The sequence below is a fragment of the Lepisosteus platostomus genome, chromosome 7, assembly GCF_059453375.1.
Source record: "Lepisosteus platostomus isolate fLepPlt1 chromosome 7, fLepPlt1.hap1, whole genome shotgun sequence".
Taxonomy (NCBI): Eukaryota; Metazoa; Chordata; class Actinopteri; order Semionotiformes; family Lepisosteidae; genus Lepisosteus; species Lepisosteus platostomus.
This window is the reverse complement of record NC_142617.1, coordinates 55663313-55681215: the sequence shown is the minus strand read 5'-3', so window position 1 is coordinate 55681215 and position 17903 is coordinate 55663313. Positions and strand designations below refer to the sequence as shown.

Below are 17903 nucleotides of genomic sequence, written 5' to 3'. Positions count from 1 at the left end.
TTGTCTTCTGCTTACACACAAATTCCTTTTCTCACTGGCTCTCCTTACTTTAATTCTTTAATTTTTTATACGTTACCTGGCTTAAATCACAGATTTAAAACCGAGAAGTGTGCATTTTTAATCAAAAGCTGTCCAGCTCATTTTAAAGTACACCCTCTTATTAGATTATGACAAATCACAACATACTATAAATAATTAGTGGTTAGCTGGTAATAATTAACTGGTATTGTAATTAATCTACAATAAAACTAAGCACCTTGCTTTCCAATGCAGTGATTGTTAGCTGACACCTCACACAAAGTTTTATAGAACATTTATTCAAAATATACAGTATAATATATGAAGAAAGAGTACACCAAACTCTCTAAGGGTTTACCTTAAAGCACTGAATGGGTGTCTTACAGATACAGTATGTCTCACAGAAGCAGTAAAAGTGCGTATATTTACACCAGTGATCTAACTGATTCCAGTGTGTTTTTGTAAAGAAAAGTAGGAGAGATATAGTGCAACAGTTCTATGCATGAATATTATGCAATATTGAATAAGTAACAATACTGTATGATCTTTTGACTAGTAACAATAGTGAAGCCTAGATTTCACTCTAGATTTCTTTTTTTTGTTCAGAACATATACCTGTCTAATAGGTACTCTAAATTTTCTCCTTCTGGAAAGTCTGGAGTTCTACTAGACCTTTCTAACACTGTTTAAAGTTGGGGATCACAATTATAAGCCCTACATAGATAGATAGATGCTGTATATAGATAAGTAATATACAGAACCCTGTTGGTTTCATACATTTTGTTTTCTTCTGTTTTAACTACCTCAGCTTATCATTTAATCTAGCATTTGAATAAAAAGCTTACTAACGCCCAATATTGTCATCACAGAAATAGAACAAAATTGTAAAAGCCACTGTGATTTGAAAGTGAAAAGTCTGCTTTGTTGCATATTTTTAAGAACTGAAACAAAAAATTAAAAAGACAACAGCTTCATCAGTTCCAGTATATTTGTTTTACCAGAAGGCACTACATACACATTGGTAACAAAGGCTTCAGGTCTTGTTTTCAACAGAGCTACAGTGTTAAAGAAGATCAAACAAGAATATTTGCTTCCAACTAGTTTCTTTAAGTTTTGCAAACTACACAAAACACCATGGGAATTTGTTAGCCACACAAAAAACTAATTGGATTTTCTAGAATTGTCCTACAATGATACATTTCTGTGCTGTTTTGAATGAATTATTGCAAATCTAAGTAGCCTTTTTTGGGTAAATGTGAAATAAAGTAATACTGTATTACAAAAAAGGCAGTACAATGCTGTAAGAGGACTGGCTATGTGGGTTTCGTACCCACAGTGACTTCTCTTTTACTGCCCTGGTAACATCCCTGCATATCACAAGGAAGACAAGACAGTGGGTAACAAAATGACCTCATGAGCGGCCATATTTCTTAGGTGAGCAACAGAAAAACTTGAAAACTAAAAGGAAATGTCAGTGAAGTAAAACAAATTCTTTCAATCTTTTTGTTGATATACATTAAATACAGTTACAGCTTCATCGTTGATACCCAGGACTGGAAGATAAAAATATTCCTACATACCTTTAAAAAAATTAAAGACTAAAAACAACATTTCTGGCCTCGCCACTTTTACCCAGTTCAAAACTGACCTGATTTTACATCTTTTCAAACAGAAGGCATGTGTGTTTGTGAGGAAGTTAAAGCTTTAAATATTAACAAATTTTTCTTCAGATTTTTCTTCAGAAAAATCAGACAGAAAGAGAAATCCATTCATTTATGATGTCTGGGTGAATATGAAACAAATACCTCAGTGATCTGGTGCCTTTGTGTCATTTTCTTTTGCAATGAATTCACTCCTTTTGTTTACTCTAATTTTGTTGTCAGTACAAAGAAACAATCTGTATTATCCACACTGTTGGGCATGGAACTAGTCAAAGCAAGCTAGGGTGTAATTTTTAAGTACTACAACACTTCAACAGCAACTAGGAATGACCACTTTATCAATCCTAATGACACGATGAAACAAGTGAAAACATCTCAAACTCAATGCACTCTTATACATTTAAAAACTGTCATATTCCAGTTCACGATCAATATTTGGAGATTTTTTAAATTACCCTTTGTAGGTCATAACCTCTGTGAAACAGCTTGCCTCCTTAGGGTTCGCATTAGATTTCTTAATTACCAAATATTACCAGAACTGGTTCATCTGTCTTATTTATTTTACATTTCTTAGTTTCCTTTGGATGAAGCCAATTTCTCCCCACATTAAGCTTCACAGCACATGAAGGCTTGCTTCTTGCTGATGTTTTTCCGTATCTGGGACCTGAGTCTGTTAGCTTCAACCACTGGCTGTATGATGTACAGGACCCAGTTGGTAATACACAGTCCTGCTCTGGTAGTTGTCGATAGAGTTTGCATTGATTCAGACTGATGGACCATTGGGTTTCGTCAAACAAGGCCTCAAATGATCATTCAGATTTCCCCCATCCATCTGGCCTTCCATATATGTTTTAAAACAGAATGATAAAGCTCAGTACTTCAAAGAGTGTGTTCTACACACTTCTGAGAGTTCCCAGGTGAGCACTGTACTCAAGGGTCCTTCTGTCACCTCACAAATCCACCATTACATTCAGAAACATTTTCTAATATTTGATAAGGCTTGGGGTTTAATACTGGGCACAAGAACACATCACTAAGGAGTGAATCCTGCTCCCTTGACACACTGTCTTTATTCCTTCCAGTTGTTTGGGCCAGGCTGCTCTTGAAGCACAGGGCTCGATGGAAAGAACATGATCTGAAAGGACAAAGTAGCAGGTGGGAGGTTTCACACCAGGCAGATGTGCTTTTCATGTGTCCAAAACAATGAGAACGAAGAACCGTGGCGTCCCTTCATTGATTGGCTACTTCTTCGAAATCGGAAAGCTGTTTCATTTGCTCAACTTGCATAGAATGCCTTCTTATGAGCTTCTTTTTGGCCTTCAGATCGTTTCTCTTTGGTGAGCTAGGTGCTACAGGAACCATTGACCTGACGCAGGTGGCGAGAGGCGAGGAGGGCTTGCTGCTCGCCCCAATGTCAGGGATGGGGGGGTTGGGGTTGACGTTCAGAGGTGGTAGGTACCCCGGGCGGGTGTGGGATATGTGGTCCATCAGCAAAGTCCCGGATCCTCGTCTCTCCAGGAGTGCCGGGGCCCTGCGGCGGGCCGTGCTCGGAGACGTGCTGGGAATGCTGTCCAGGGACTCCCGGGAGCTCGTCAGCAGCGTTAGCGGAGATGTATTGTGTTTACGCCTCTCTGGGGGAACCTTGGCTGAATCGAGTGAGCCAGAGGCTGAATCTGAGTACAGCTGGGAGTCTGAGTCATAATGGTCATTGCCCAGGCGTCTCCTGTACACGGTATCCCTCAAGCTTGGTGGGCCGCTGGCGGGACCGCCGTTGTCTGGATCTGTGGGCACAGTGCTACGCCGTGCCAAGGGCTGATGCTTCTCGTAAGAGGTCTTCCGAGAGGCCGGCGCCGATGAGGTGGACGTCATCTTCGCGGGCTGCTCCGCCACCGAGGGAAAAGCCGGGGCCCCCTCTTTGCTCTCCACGCTGCTGTGCCGTGACAGGGGCGCCCTCTTCGGAAGAGACAGCCCGTTCATGGCCGCAACGACGTCCTCGTCGGAGGCGGCCCGCCTGGCGTCCTCGTACGCCGCGGCGGCCAGGACGGAGGGGGCGATCAGCCCCCAGGGCTCGGACTGCAGCCGCTTCAGCTGGGGCAGCCGCGCGCGCTTGGGGTTACAGGGCTTCTTCGTAGGGGAGAGGGGCTCGGCGGGCAGCTTGGCGGCGGCCGCGGAGCCCGCAGTCCCGCCCCCCGGCGACCTTTTCGCCTGGAAGCTGAAGACAGTTTCGTGCGGCTTCTCGCTGCCGGGGGCCGGTGACGTTTTGAGGTCGATATCGGAGGGGGAGGCGCACAGGGCCGGGGAGTAGCGCTCCTCCAGTTCCGGGGACGGGGGCACGTTCAGATACTGCTTGGTGGTTTTGGTCCCGGACGGTGACTTGTCGGTGGTTATAATGATGACCTCCTTGCCCTTGGCCTTGCAGGCGTCCAGAAGGAGCCTGAGCGTCTCTTTGTCATCAGCGTTGATGCCGTAGACCAGCGCCGAGGCTCCAGAGCGGTCCTCCAGGCTGGGGTCGGCGCCGTTCGCCAGCAGTAGGGCCACGACCTCGTGGCCCGCCCTCTCGCTGCAGGCGTGCATCAGGGCCGTCTTCCCTGTCTTGTCCTGGATGTTGGGGTCGGCCTTGTTCTCCAGCAGGTACTTGACCATCTTGGCCTTGCTGACGCTCTGCTGGTCCGCGTGTCTGGACATGCAGGCGATCATCAGCGGGGTCTCCCCCCGCTCGTTGCTCTCGTTGATGTAGGCGCCTCCCTCCAGCAGCAGGCGGGTCAGCCTCAGCCTGCGGAGCCACACAGCCTTCAGCAGCGAGTTCCCGTCCGTCCGCACCTCCATCACGTCCTCCATGGTGCAGGCGAGCGCTGAGCGCTCCTCTTCAGCCCGAGGAGGAAATCGCAGACCTGCAGACAGTAAAACACAGCGTGGATTGGAAAACAGTGCCACGGACGGGAAAAAAAAGCCATCATTTAAAAATAGTACATGAATGTACAGATGTGCATTGAATTTTCTTACTTCCTTGCTTGTTTCTATGCTTTGTGATCCTTGTGCATCTGTGTCTAACTCCATTGAAATGAACTCCAGCAGCCATATCACCCTGCAACTCACAACTGGCAGCCCACTGGAGCTCAGCAGGTGTGAGCCTGGTCAGTACCTGGATGGGAGACCTCCTGGGAAAAACTAAGGTTGCTGCTGGAAGAGGTGTTAGTGGGGCCAACAGGGGGCGCACACCCTGTGGTCTGTGTGAGTCCTAATGCCCCAGTATAATGACAGGGACACTATACTGTAAAAAGGCTCTGTTCTTCAGATGAGACATAAAACCGAGGCTCTGAATCTCTGTTGTGTCTCTTGAAAGGGGTAGGGGTGTAACCCCGGTGTCTTGGCCAAATTTCCCATTGGCCTTTACCAATCATGGTCTCCTAATAATTCCCAGACATGTATTGGATCATCACTCTGTTCTCATCTCTAGCTGGTGTGTGGTGAGAGTACTGTGTGCACTATGGCTGCCTTCACATCATCCAGGTGGGGCTACACATTGCTAGTGGTGGAGGGGATCTCCATTACCTGTAAAGCGCTTTGAGGGGAGTGTCCAGAAAAGAGCCATATAAGTGTTTTATTATTTATTTTTCTGTTCCAGTCTCAGAACTTGAACACAGGACATGTTTGTATTTGATTATCCCCACCAGAGGGCGCTACATGTACGGAAGACAATCGGTAAAACTCCGAGTGACAGAAGAAATTGCAATTTTTTTCTACACATTCAAATTCTGTGCTTGGCTATTCCTGCCAAGCCAAACTTTTTCCACAGATTACGGAAAGAATAATGTATACAGTGTCGCCGGGAAAAAGACGAGTGTTGTCGGGATTATCGATTTTGAAGCCAAGAGCCACCGTCTCTCGCCGGTGCCTCATTTTAAAGACCTTTTCTTGTTTGTCTATTTGTAGAAAAAAGGTTTATTATCACGGTTTCCCCAGAAATGTGCATGAAGGTTCGTTTTAGCCGTTTGATTTAAATCTATGATTATATACATTGCTTAATAGTGTTCTGTAATTTTTTTTAAGTGTAGAGAGGAGAGATTGAATTTTGTCGGCTCCTGCATTTTGGACATGTAATGTGTGCATTTTAGGACATTAAACCCAACGTTTCCAAACATTATTTAAGTATAATACTACCTTAGGTTTTTTAAATAATTGGGGTAACATTATTAATGCATCGATGCAACGGTCATGTGCCACCTACGCGTTTCCAAGTCTAATTGCTCTTAACTAATACTAATTGCGGTTATCGAAAAATCTGGTTGATTAAAATAAAAGAAAAGCATTTTAGTTCGCCACGATAGAAATGTAAACTTTTTAAAATCATCTTTCTTGGCAACCCACCATTAGACCGTGTGTCGAAGACACACCTGTTGACTTCGTGTTTCTGTATCTTTTATTGAAATCAGCAGAATAAAATTAACATCTCAGATGCACATTTTAAACTGCGCGTCTCTTGCGACACCATTAGAAACGACACAGCACCAGACACAGCACCATTTTAAAGTTAAGTTTCCTAAATCAATTAAAGCAAATATTTTTTAGAGCAGTGCTTGATTGATTACGATGTGAAATTTGAAATATTAACCTAACCCGCTCTTTCAAAAAAATGCTCATCGCTTACATATGCTTACATTTTCGAAGCCCGGCTGAATATCACAATGTACCTATTTATAGGTGTGAGAGCTGCTTTGCCGCTCAGCTTTCTTGAAGAGAGAGGCTCCGCTGTCCATGGTTCTCAAGTGCAATCGTCTACGTTTTCGCAGAGAATGTGACGGTGTTCGGTCCTACAGCACAACTTAATTCATGCACACCTGCTTATTTCCTTCAAGGTTCAATATATATTCATCCTCTACCGTAAACTATTGTTTACTATGAAAAATAATACTATGGAGATACATTTGCTCGATTCTATTTAATTACATTTGAGATATAGATTGTTCGATCCTTACAATACCTGATGTGGTTCTTTTTCATCTATTACTTTCACGTATGGATACTCACGTTTAAAACTTTCTAAATACGCCTAAATTTGAAAACAATGTTTATCAGACCTAGTTCTTACGAACGACACTATAGGTCTTGGGTTTAAGACATTCTGTAGCACGTAAATTCTAAAGCCAAAGACGAGACAGGCAAATCACATGTAGCCGATATCAAGAAAATGGCATACGTCCTAATTATAATTTTGGAAGTCCTCTATTTCTGTATATTTAACATATCTATTACCATCATCCTACACTGGAGCACATTCCCTAAATTTATTAAGTGTGTAAATTACAAGAGAAGAATACAGGGTAACTGATATTAAGAAAAGGAGAACAAAACGGCTTAATGTGAATGAACCATCAGATAATCAATTCTTCGAACTTTGCTACAGTGATTAGCCGATAAGCCAGAATCCAAAGGCTGACATACGGGCTAGTTAAATGTATATTCAATACATCACTCGGGAACTTGCGGTCATTTAAACTCGATCGCGTCCAGCACGATCTTACCTTTCAGAAATCAGTGTTCTGAAAGTCCAGGTGCCCATGAAGACCAACATCGTTCCATGCTGGACGAAGACAGTGTGATCTGCTCAAGGTGCAAGACGATTGTTTGAAAAGAAAAAAAGCCTCCAATGCAAGTCGGTGCCATTTAATTCCTTTCTGAGTTTCTTCTTCAACAGACTGGCGCCAATAAAAAACCCGAGAAATCCTATTTTTGGTAAAACTCTAATGTGCTGGCACTTTGAGCGCTTAAGACCAGCAGCTTCGCTTTCGTTATGGCAACGCAATTGATCAAGCCAATAGCTGCATTCCCTTTTACACACACTGGAAATAACACACACACACATAACCCCAAGATGCCGGGTTTATAAATAACATTTTAACTTGGTGAATGAAACGTGCATGTCATTGACGTCACTATTTTTAAAAATAACCTCTATGTCCGGTATTTTTTCATTATTTGCCATGAACGGAAAACAGAGGAACACAATTTCAACTTGTCATTCCTATAGCCCAGAGATGGCCAACCCAGGTCCCTGAGAGACGTATTTCAGCACGTAAATGTATACAGTGCCTTTTGATATCATTTGCATGTTAACTGGTTCGATAATGTCTGGAATGGCCAGCTGTGGTTTCTCGAGAGTTGTGGTTCAAATGATCTCTGATCTCCTTAATTGTACAAGTCACCTTCCCCAGTAGTCTTAAGAAATTGATGATTTAAGGGTTACGAAGTGAACTGTAAATCCTGGCGGATTGTAGATCTTCAGGACCACGGACAGCAAACTCTGTTGGAAAGATAAACTGTAGATAATGATTTTACAAACGAACTGCAAAATTGAAGACTTCATACAACGTAAAAAATATAAAACGGATGGAGCATATATATTAATGTGATCATACAGGACCTTACAGAAGACGCATTTGAGTCTGACAGTTGATTTTATTGTATTATTATATGATGATATAAAGGCAAATGAGACACTCACCACCATTTTATTTATTTATTTGTATGACTTCTACAACTTACATCATATTACTGAAGTCAATTGCAATTCAGTTAGGGAGATATTTTTATTTGTAGGGAAATTTCAACAATTACTACACCCGAGGGAAAAAAAATATCCTGCGCAATTTTATGCCCTAATAACAACCTGCATCTTACGTCTTTATATTTCATAGTCTGTGCGTGTGTATGGTAACAATCAAAAATTAATTAAATACATAACGTTACCGGCACCATCAACTACAAACTTGAAAACATCTTAGAGTGAACTAGAGCAGAACAGCAAAAAGAGCATAATCTTCTGTAGTGAAATGGCAATCATTTCTGTTGTCCTACTTGACTGCCTTACTTGCCTTTCATTGGGCCTGAACTGTACGTTTTAGCTCCTGCGTGTCTAATAATTCTAAACTCACAGCCGTTGAGGAGCAATGGTTTGCGTCACAGGAGGTAAGGTAAGAAACACGAGCTTCTGACGTCATGTTTCCGCTAGCTTGGCGCGGTCTCGGGGAGATGACGTATTGCGTGACGCCTTTAGGTTTCTTAGTAGGTACTTCTTATTGCTTATGCTTTAAATGGCTGAATTATCCTAGATTCAATTCTGGCAGGATCGCATTGTCTCATTTGTCCGAGGAGTTTCTATGCAGTTTCTTGGCTCGGAATTACCGAATTAAAAGTATTTGAATAATTTAACTAATGACATCAACCTCAGTCTAGGACTAGTTTTCAACACCTTTCATCTCCCTCACCTGTCATCTGTTTTTTTGGGTTAAGAAACCGCAGTTTTACACATTGAAACTTGTAGCGGACCATTTGGTGTCGCGCGTCCACGTGAACCATCATATCCTACAGAGTGAGCGGAGACACTAAACCAAGGTCCTGACTGCTATCTCATTAAAGATCCCAAGGTGCTTTTCGAAAGTGTAACAATATTACTTCATTAGAGTGTGTTGACTCTGGCCTCTAAAACCCTTCCTTAAGTGATATAGCAGTTTCTCAATAACACACTCGAGCTGAAGGGGGCTGCCGGCTCAGAATGGTTGGTGCGCTTTTGGGAACTTCTGGGATGCAAATTGCATGTCTGCAGAGCAGCATTTTATGATTGTAGTTACAGTGTCTTGATGCAAGTGACATCAACTTCTTTGTTTTTTTCCCCACGGTTTACAGTACATTCATAGTATCTTGTAGCGTGTGAAATGCTTCCTTGTCGTAGTTTTAAAAACACTTGGAGTTTTAGAACCCAAAACACGCAGTCGTCTCCGCTGAAGACTTAATAAGATTCAGTTGTTTTCACCGGACTTATGTGACGAGAAAATTAGAACCCACTGAAATTCGTTGTGTTGCTTCCAGAGAAATTAATCGTTTTTACCACCATGAACCACTATGAATTACTGTAAAAGTTAAATGAGAACGACTCTCTGCTTTTACCACCTTTTAATAAAGAGTCAATAATTATCACCTCGAGGCGCCATGGCAACCATGTCAACACATTGGGCTGTCTTTTTTGAATATTTATTAGCGTCGAGCTGTCAAAAATTAAGCTATGGCTAGCTTCTTAACATTTATATTGAAAAATGCAAGTATAACCTATCAATAAAATACATATTTTCAGTATAAAACCCATTATTCTAATGGTGGAAATCATTAGTGCTTTTCACCTAGTAAGTCTGAGTCTCGATTTATCTGGAATTTTGTTTTTTTATTCCAGTGATTTCCTTTTCTCTTATTTTGTCAAGTTAACAGAACCTTAAGTAGATACCTTCAGAAATGTAATTTCTCATTTACTTTGCTTCTGTTTTGTCAAAAAAATTGATGGGTCACAGAAACATTGCAAATATAGCTCACCCAGGTGTCTTATACGAAGGAAATCTATTTTCTGTCATTCTGGAAAATAAAGCTAGTTCGCAGACTGTAGTTATTTTCAAGGGGTTCAAATATATGGTCATTTTTGACTGGGAAAAAGCTGTAATAGTGCATATGATTAAGATATCAAAATATATTTAACCAGATACGACAGTTGAGATCAAACTTTCATTTCCAGCTATGAAACCATTATTGCACTGAAAACAGGACAGTGAAAGAAATAATCAATACAATGTACATAAAATAATAGGATGAGGCATTATTCACCACTTACTCTGATGGGAGAACTTTATGTATTAATACACGTTATGTATTAATTATAAGAAAAATCTTGTGAATAAGTTATATGGAAGCCTATTTATCCATTCTTCTGTTTCTTTCCTGTGGCTGTCTTACTGTCACTTGGTTATCGTACGTTTTGCTAAATGGTTATCAAATTTATATACAAGGATCATCACATTTTTCTTCCCACTCAAACATCAAATCAAGTTTTGTACATGGAAAAACTATCCGTGCTCATCCAGCATGGAGCATAAACACGCAAACCGCATGTGATGGATGCATGTTTCTTCCCTTTAATAATGGCGTCTTGATTTATCGCTTTCTGCTTCGGCAATTTTCAAAAATGTCATTCCTTTGTGCGTTATGGGTCCCGACGGCTGACTAAGAGTGCCCTGATGTGCTATATCAATCGCAGAGGGAATGTGCAGAATAATCTCGCCACATGGGGATTGCTACATGAGTCACACTCTGTAAAATGATTTGCCATGCACAGAACTCATGCTGCATCTCCTGTGGAAAGTAACTTGTGAGTAATATGGTGAGGAAGCTTTCTATCTCCCATATCTTTTTTGTGTTTTCTTCCTTTTCAGGGCAAAGCTACAGAACAGACTACAGTCTGCTCCACCTTTGTCAGAAATCCAGCCTCCATCATCAGGTATGAATACAGCATGTGGTTATCAGCATCAGATGGAAGGAATTCTAGTGTGTTTACAGTTTCCAGTTTTGCTCTTGAGCAGAGAATTAGGCGCATATTAAATACAAATTGAGGCCTGCCAAACAACATGTAAATTCACAGTTCTGCTGCTTGATGGCAGGTTACCATTAAGAAGGAGTAAGAGGCTTCTAAAAGTCTGCCATCAATGACTAGATTTGTAAGTTCCGGTTATCTGACGAGTCAAAACTTTGATTTCAGTCGTGCTTTAGTGAGTAAGTGCCAATTAGGGTTTTATCAGGAACATCTTCTCAAAGCAAAGAGTCAACAAAATCATTACCAAAATCTTTCTGACTGTTTTAGAGGTAGGATGTGGATTTCTGCACCCAGTTTCAGCCTACCTTTATCTGTGTCCCTGTATATGTGAACTAAGAAATGTACTGTAGGTACTACAGTCCAAACTGTAACATAGCATTTTCACAGATCTCTGGGCGATACTGTGTATACAAGGATTCTGCATGATATGTCACAAAGGAATATTGTAGCCCCCCCTTCAGGGGAAATGTACTGTGCCAGCCTGGTGAATCTGCCAAGACAAAGCATACAGTACAGTACCACATTCCCTCTGGATATTTAAAGGGAATGAACTGAACAGTGCAAGAGATATGCATGTAATGTCTTTCACCAGTTTCTAACATAGTGTTCTTTTAGGATGACATGGTTGTCTGCTTTAACAAGTCATTCTTGAAATTCTTATGTGTCCAAGAGAAAATATTGCAGGTGATCCCGGGGGTTGCCAAAATAAAATTATAACTGTAGAAAACAAAGAGCCAATCTGACAACTATGGTGATTCATTATATAGCCCGTAAATTCTGAAGCACCAATCTATAGACGTACCTTACATCTAAAAGTGCTGGAGATTAGACATGGCTGCCAAGGTCCTTTAGTACTGTATTTTTATTTATTAGATTGATTTTCTGAGGATGATCTCTCCACTTTAATAGATCAACAACATTTTATAGATTTCGGGGAATCAAAGATTTCCGCATAGCAAATTAATCTCTCTCATTTCTCTTTCCATCAATGAGCTATTGTACAAATTCTGCTAATCACAATTAGCAAATAATATATGTTTTGTACTGCTTGATGTTTAAGAACACCTAAAGATATAATAAATCCATGAGAGCAGGCAGATTGAGAAACCTTAAAAAAGATCCAACGTGCAGTACAGCTGTTGAGAGAAAAGATGAGGATTTATAATTATTGAGAATATTATTATCAACTTCTGTTCACATTGTTGGAATTGTGGCTGTTGTGCAAAAGGCACCGGGAAACATCAGGCAAAATAGACTTCAAGAAAGAGTAATAGAGAAACTAGGGGTCTTAGTGTTAGATCTTAACACTCAGTCTGTGTTTTTGTTTTTTCAGGGGAAAAGGGTCTGGGATACTTTTTTTGCAATGCATATTTGCATTAATCAATGCCAACCTTTTCTTATCGCTTATTGCATTGTGTATATTTATGCTGAGATGCAATTAGACCCAAGTATATAGGTGTAAAGATGTTCCTTGCACTGTTTTGACTAGAAATGCTTATCTTCATTTGTCGTTCAAAATGTCCTAGCCTTCCAAAAATTGGAAATCTGTCTTTTCAACACAAAAGAAAAGAACGTCTTCTTGGCATAATAGCAACAGAGACTAAAAAGAACTGAACCATGGCACTTTCTTATTTTTAGGTTGCTATGGAACAGCAGTGAAGAAAGCACTGACAGTAACAGAAGAGCTCTAGGTTTTGTGAAGTACAGGTAATTAAAACCCTATCCTAGCCTTTTTGAAATTTCCTCACAGGTCAAATGCACAGATTCTACTGGGTCATGAACGTGAGCAGAGGTTCAATACTGTGTCCACGTAACAGCATTGTAAATTTGTCCGTCTCTATTATTCCAGGGCCACATTCCTTTAAGTACCTGCTGTTGTAATTAGATGACAGGATTATTGTTTTCAAACAGCCTTGAGCAGAGCCTGTCTCATCTGTGCCAGGCAGCTTTGGCATTTGGAGCAGGTAGATATCTCCTGTATTGAAAATCCAAGAGTATAATCAGCCTCTGTTTACATACAGCAAGTGGGTTGAGCTGCAGATTAATATTGCAAGCCATGCTTGTTTCGCTATGCGGAAGAATGTAAGATGTCCTTCTGTGATGCTCGCACATCTTGGGAGAAATTAAACACGGGAGCAAAGATACCCTTGTGAAACGACAGTGGTCAGTAGACTTGTGAGAAATGGCTCTTGAGGATGAACCAAACAATGGTGGATGTGTTGTAATCTACCCAAACTACTAAGTAGTTGCATAAAGAACTGACGTGCAGAGCTTTAGTGCACGTAAAGCAGAAAAGGATAGGGAAGGCAGAATAGCAAATGACAAAGTATGATAAAACTGGCATTACAGAGAAAATATCCCATTGGCAAAAACAGAAATTAATACATTTAATGAAATCAGAGTCAATGCCAAACTCAAAGAAGGTAAAGACAAGGATGACTGAAAAATAACAAATCTGACTTACTTCAGTTCATGAGGGAGTCTAGCTCAGATTGGTACCTGATGACCCAGGATCAAGTGAATTGTAATCTTGCGGTTTGCTCAAGGCCTTTGCCAGGTCTTATTCCACCTGCCTTATCGTCTGTGTCCTGTGCTTATTTTCATTTCCTGCCGTGCTCCAGCTCCGTGCCTGGCTGTGGGTGAGGGAGGACAGCAGCAAGGAGGAAAATGTGAGGACATCTGTGTGCATAGTTCGTGATTGTCAGGGTGTTTTTAGGTTCTGAGTTCTGAATTTATTTTACCAGCCCCGTACCTTCATTAGTGAGAGGTATTCATCGAGCAGACCCTTTGTTTGTACCAAAGTTAGTCAAAGGTAAAGTTGTAAAGTTAAAGGTCAAATCAAGTTAGTTTAGACCAAACTACTTTATTTCAGAGTACTGACAAAAGACGTGCATTTGTCAAGAGGAAGGGGGTAGGCAGTGGCCATTACACAGTGTCTGATGCTGTGAGTGTGTATCTTGTGTATTTTTATAACACTAGTTAAGATTCAGGCCAGTTCACAGGAACAATTGCTACAGATTGTCCGACGGACTGTATTGTGAAAAGCAGTGCTGTGTTTTTGCATAATTTTGGGAGAGTAGTGTACTGTTAAACCAAAAGAGATGCAGCTAACTCACAAAGCAAGACCAACGTGTTTCTATCAATCTGCAAGCAATACAATTATATTAAGGGATATCTTACTGTTTGCACAATGCACATATCTTACACAGTTGTCAGAGCATTGGTGTAGTAGGATGTTCTATTACATGGTGTCACCTGTTTCTTTCTTAGAGGGACAGCCTTGGGCAATTATAAAATTAGCTCTTGAATATGGACATGATGCCAGATTCATATTACATTAGTAATGTGCCAAGATGGCTATTACTGAAACAGGCCATACAATAGTAGCATTACCAGATACTTTATGTGTGTCTGGCTTAAAAAAAAATTCAAGCAATTAATTTGTACTTAATTATCATTCTCTAACTGACATGAGGTCTTGAGCTTTAAAATTATCTTCCGGTGATAATGCCTATAATTTTATGTGCTGTGCTGCGGTTTTTTTTGTCCCTGGTGTCAATGCTCGTCTGTTGCATAATTGGAAAGGGAGCTTGCAATTCATATGGATAAAATAGGCTTTGGCTTCATTAGTATGGAGGGTCATTCATTTGGTGCATTAATTTCACTCCGGTGCAACGGGTGGTGAAGATGCTTTTGTATCGATGTTTAGAAGAAAATGTCCTTATAAAATCCTTCAAAGGGGTGCTTCTGAGGATAGTACAGAGATCAGGTTACACAAGGTTTCTCTTTCGTTGGAATGAGACTTTCTGGCCTTCTTTAAAAGCAGGGCAGACTGAGATATTGTAGAGCAGACTGTGCACTTATTACTTGACAGACTGCAAGTAGTTGATTTGTCTTCTTTCATTGGTGCTGCTTGTTTTCCAGAGACTTTAAAGAAAAAAATGCAAAGAAAAGTTTCAGCAAAACAGAACAAAAGTACACAGGACTTTTCTATAATTTTCAGGAATAAACATCTTTACATATATATATCTTTACATCCAGGTCCTGCGAGCAATCAGTTTCCGCATGTACTCTGCTGTGTAAAAGTATTACACACAGTCAGGAATGGCAATCTATGTACAGTACTTTATGAGTATCATTAATTTACTTAAAGCCTCTACTAGTGTTTTCTGCTAATACATCAGTTTGACTGTTATTAATACAGCCTAGTTTAAGTGAAAATAAACCAATCTTGTCATTTAGCAATTCTTCATTCTCATTGATTAAAACACCTCAAGGTAACCGATCCAAGAAGAGCCAATATGAAGTGTTGCAGTTGCTAATCCATCATTTACCAATCAAATCTCATTGACTCAGTGTCAGACGGTCCATATCATTAACATCATTTGTTTCTCTCTATACATTCATAATGCATCCTTCTTTTTGTGCTGCAAAGTACAGATCTTTACTACCAATAGTTATTGTCAACATACAACTAAAATAGCTAAAACTTCAGTATTAAATCAAATAATTATTTCTGCATAAAAAGGGAAAACTGAGTAAGAAAAGTAGAACAATACAGAATGTCTAAAGCAGTGTAGATACAGTATATACAGTACATAGCGCTATTTAAATGAGCATCTCCCAGAACAGTAAAAATAGAGGTAACGGACAGTTTCCCCACAATAATTTTAAGTCCTGTGCTATTGTTATTTTTCTGCTATATGATCCTTTTGCAATACGTCCTGACTGAACTACAAAGCTGGAAAATGTACATAATATGTTTTATATTTGGTGCTTTGTGGCATTGGTATTGTTGATTGTAAGGCATACACAATCACAGTTAAGAGGCAGGTCTATTAAAAGTGGATTATAAGTGATGGACATTGAGTAAGAACACGAGACAGAATTAATGGGCGAAGAGAAAATTAAAATGATGTTTGGTGTTTGTTTTGAATCACTGTCTAAATATGAGAATTGGCCCTTTTGGAAATCAACACTGACCCCACGTGATGTATGAGTGACACCGTCCTGGTAATGTCATAGGTAGGATTTCAGACTGCAGTTCATAAAAGAGACTCACCAGAGCTGCAGAGCCCTGCTTCTATAACACTCAACAACAGACACATTCATTAGCAGAACTCCAAAACAGCTTTGGCTGTGTGGCAGCTTTGCATAATAATACTGTCATCTGCAGTGCATAAATACATCCGAAAAATAAGCTTTCTCACTCTTGGGAACTGTTTCCCATATTTTCATTTTCTGAAATCTTTTATTGCACCTGCTGTACTTCTTATTTCTAAATATAACCTTTTCCTCCTCACCTCTGACAAATTCGGTGTGAGTTTTCTTGATGGACTGAAGTGAAATGTCGCTATAATTAGATATTTTTCAAAGCAGTGGCAAAACAATTTTTTATAATTCAAAAGGCTTCCTTTGAATTTGTTTTTTCCCCGAAGAGGACAACACTCTTACCATGACACAAAGCATGAGCCTGAAGTTCCCCAGTTACTAAAATGTGCAGACAAGTCCAATTAAATGTGAATAGTTTCTGATTGCAACATTTGTAGAAAAGGTGTTTGATGTTGAACATTTATTTTAGTGAGGATGAATATATGAATATCAGGGCTTGATATTCACTCCTGGGTGGGTCACAGAGGTGTTCATTTATGGAGAAATGTTCTTGTCCCCAAGTTCTGGTTAGGGTCTTTGAATCCATTGAAATACAGCTGTGTTCTTATTTAGCTCAGTTTATTTAATCTACTTCCACAAGTGAGAAAGGATGTTAAATTTGAATAAATCTTGCAGTAGCTTGCGGGTCATGGAAGGGTTGTGATGACTGTCACCGCCAATGTGGAAATAAGCTTGGGAGGCCAGCCAGTATGTACAAGAAAAGGTACTGCATGCCGGTCGTGGGATAGAAGATGTCCTGGAGGTTCGATGCAAAGTGTTTGAAAGAGATGTCCTTTGCAATCGAGGGTGAATATCGTTCATGAGCTGGGATCCACACACACTCTGGCAGGAAGTGCCGGTGTTGTCTCAGGAGATACCTGTCCATGCACTGCGTACTACGATCGTGGATGTCACGATCATCATCCCACCTCTAGAGGGCGCTCTGACCCTTTTTTGTATTTTAGTTTCATTATCACTTTCACCTGCTCCTTGTCCCGTGTGTATTATTTAAACCTGTGCCTCTGGAGCTCTACCGTCAGTATTGGAAGATGGACGCCACAAGGTCTGCCTATTCCCTGGGCTCGCGTGTAGCCCGAGGGCAGGTCTTATTCCCCGGCGACCTGACCATCTGGGTCCGGTGCTCGGAGCACCCGGCTCCATTATGTTTTTAACTTCCTAGTTCCTGATTGCTCGTCCCCCATTCCTGTCTTTGTTTGGATGGATTTCCCCTTTCAGATTGTTTTGGACTTGTTCGCCTGCTATGCCCCCAGAGCACCAGAACACTGCCGTCACGCCCCCCAGTCAGTCACCCCATCCTGATCCTGCCTTGTTTCCCTGTTACCCTTCTCCAGTCTCTTACCGTCTGTATACGGTCCTAAATACGCACTACACGGGAGTGTGAACTGTCTCCCGTTACAATGGTGAGCTCTTTTCAGCTCTCTCACTTTGCTTCCTCATTCTTTGATTTTATGGATTAAAGCGTTGTGCTTCTTTCCGTTCAGTTGAAGAGTTCAGGAGCCATCATGTTCCAGTGGCTGCTCTTATGGCTTCCTCTGGTCTGCTTGCCTAGGCCAAGCTGGACGAAGAGCATGGCCACCCAGCTTGTTGTGCTGCTTGAGAAAGAACATGATCCTTTGCAGTCAACAGTACTTAAAGAGGAACTG

The 17903-nt window shown here is 40.9% G+C and overlaps 1 protein-coding gene and 1 long non-coding RNA gene across 2 annotated transcripts in view; one reads left to right on the top strand and one right to left on the bottom strand.

Moving 5' to 3' along the window:
• Window positions 1–301: 301 nt before the first annotated feature.
• Window positions 302–7973, bottom strand: ankrd34c (ankyrin repeat domain 34C). The gene is made up of 2 exons (XM_088641328.1): window positions 7202–7973; window positions 302–4570 (listed from the first exon to the last, which is right to left on the bottom strand). Exon 2 carries the CDS (start codon window positions 4515–4517, stop codon window positions 2910–2912), a length of 1608 nt encoding a protein of 535 aa, XP_088497454.1. The 5' UTR covers window positions 4518–4570; window positions 7202–7973; the 3' UTR covers window positions 302–2909.
• A 2886-nt stretch (window positions 7974–10859) lies between these two features.
• The window catches only part of LOC148659261 (uncharacterized), a 39591-nt gene continuing 32547 nt past the window's right edge, over window positions 10860–17903 (top strand). Inside the window, exons 1-2 of the long non-coding RNA XR_015940385.1 lie at window positions 10860–10995; window positions 12727–12795. This is a non-coding gene — a long non-coding RNA (uncharacterized LOC148659261). The remainder of the gene's footprint in view (window positions 10996–12726; window positions 12796–17903) is intronic.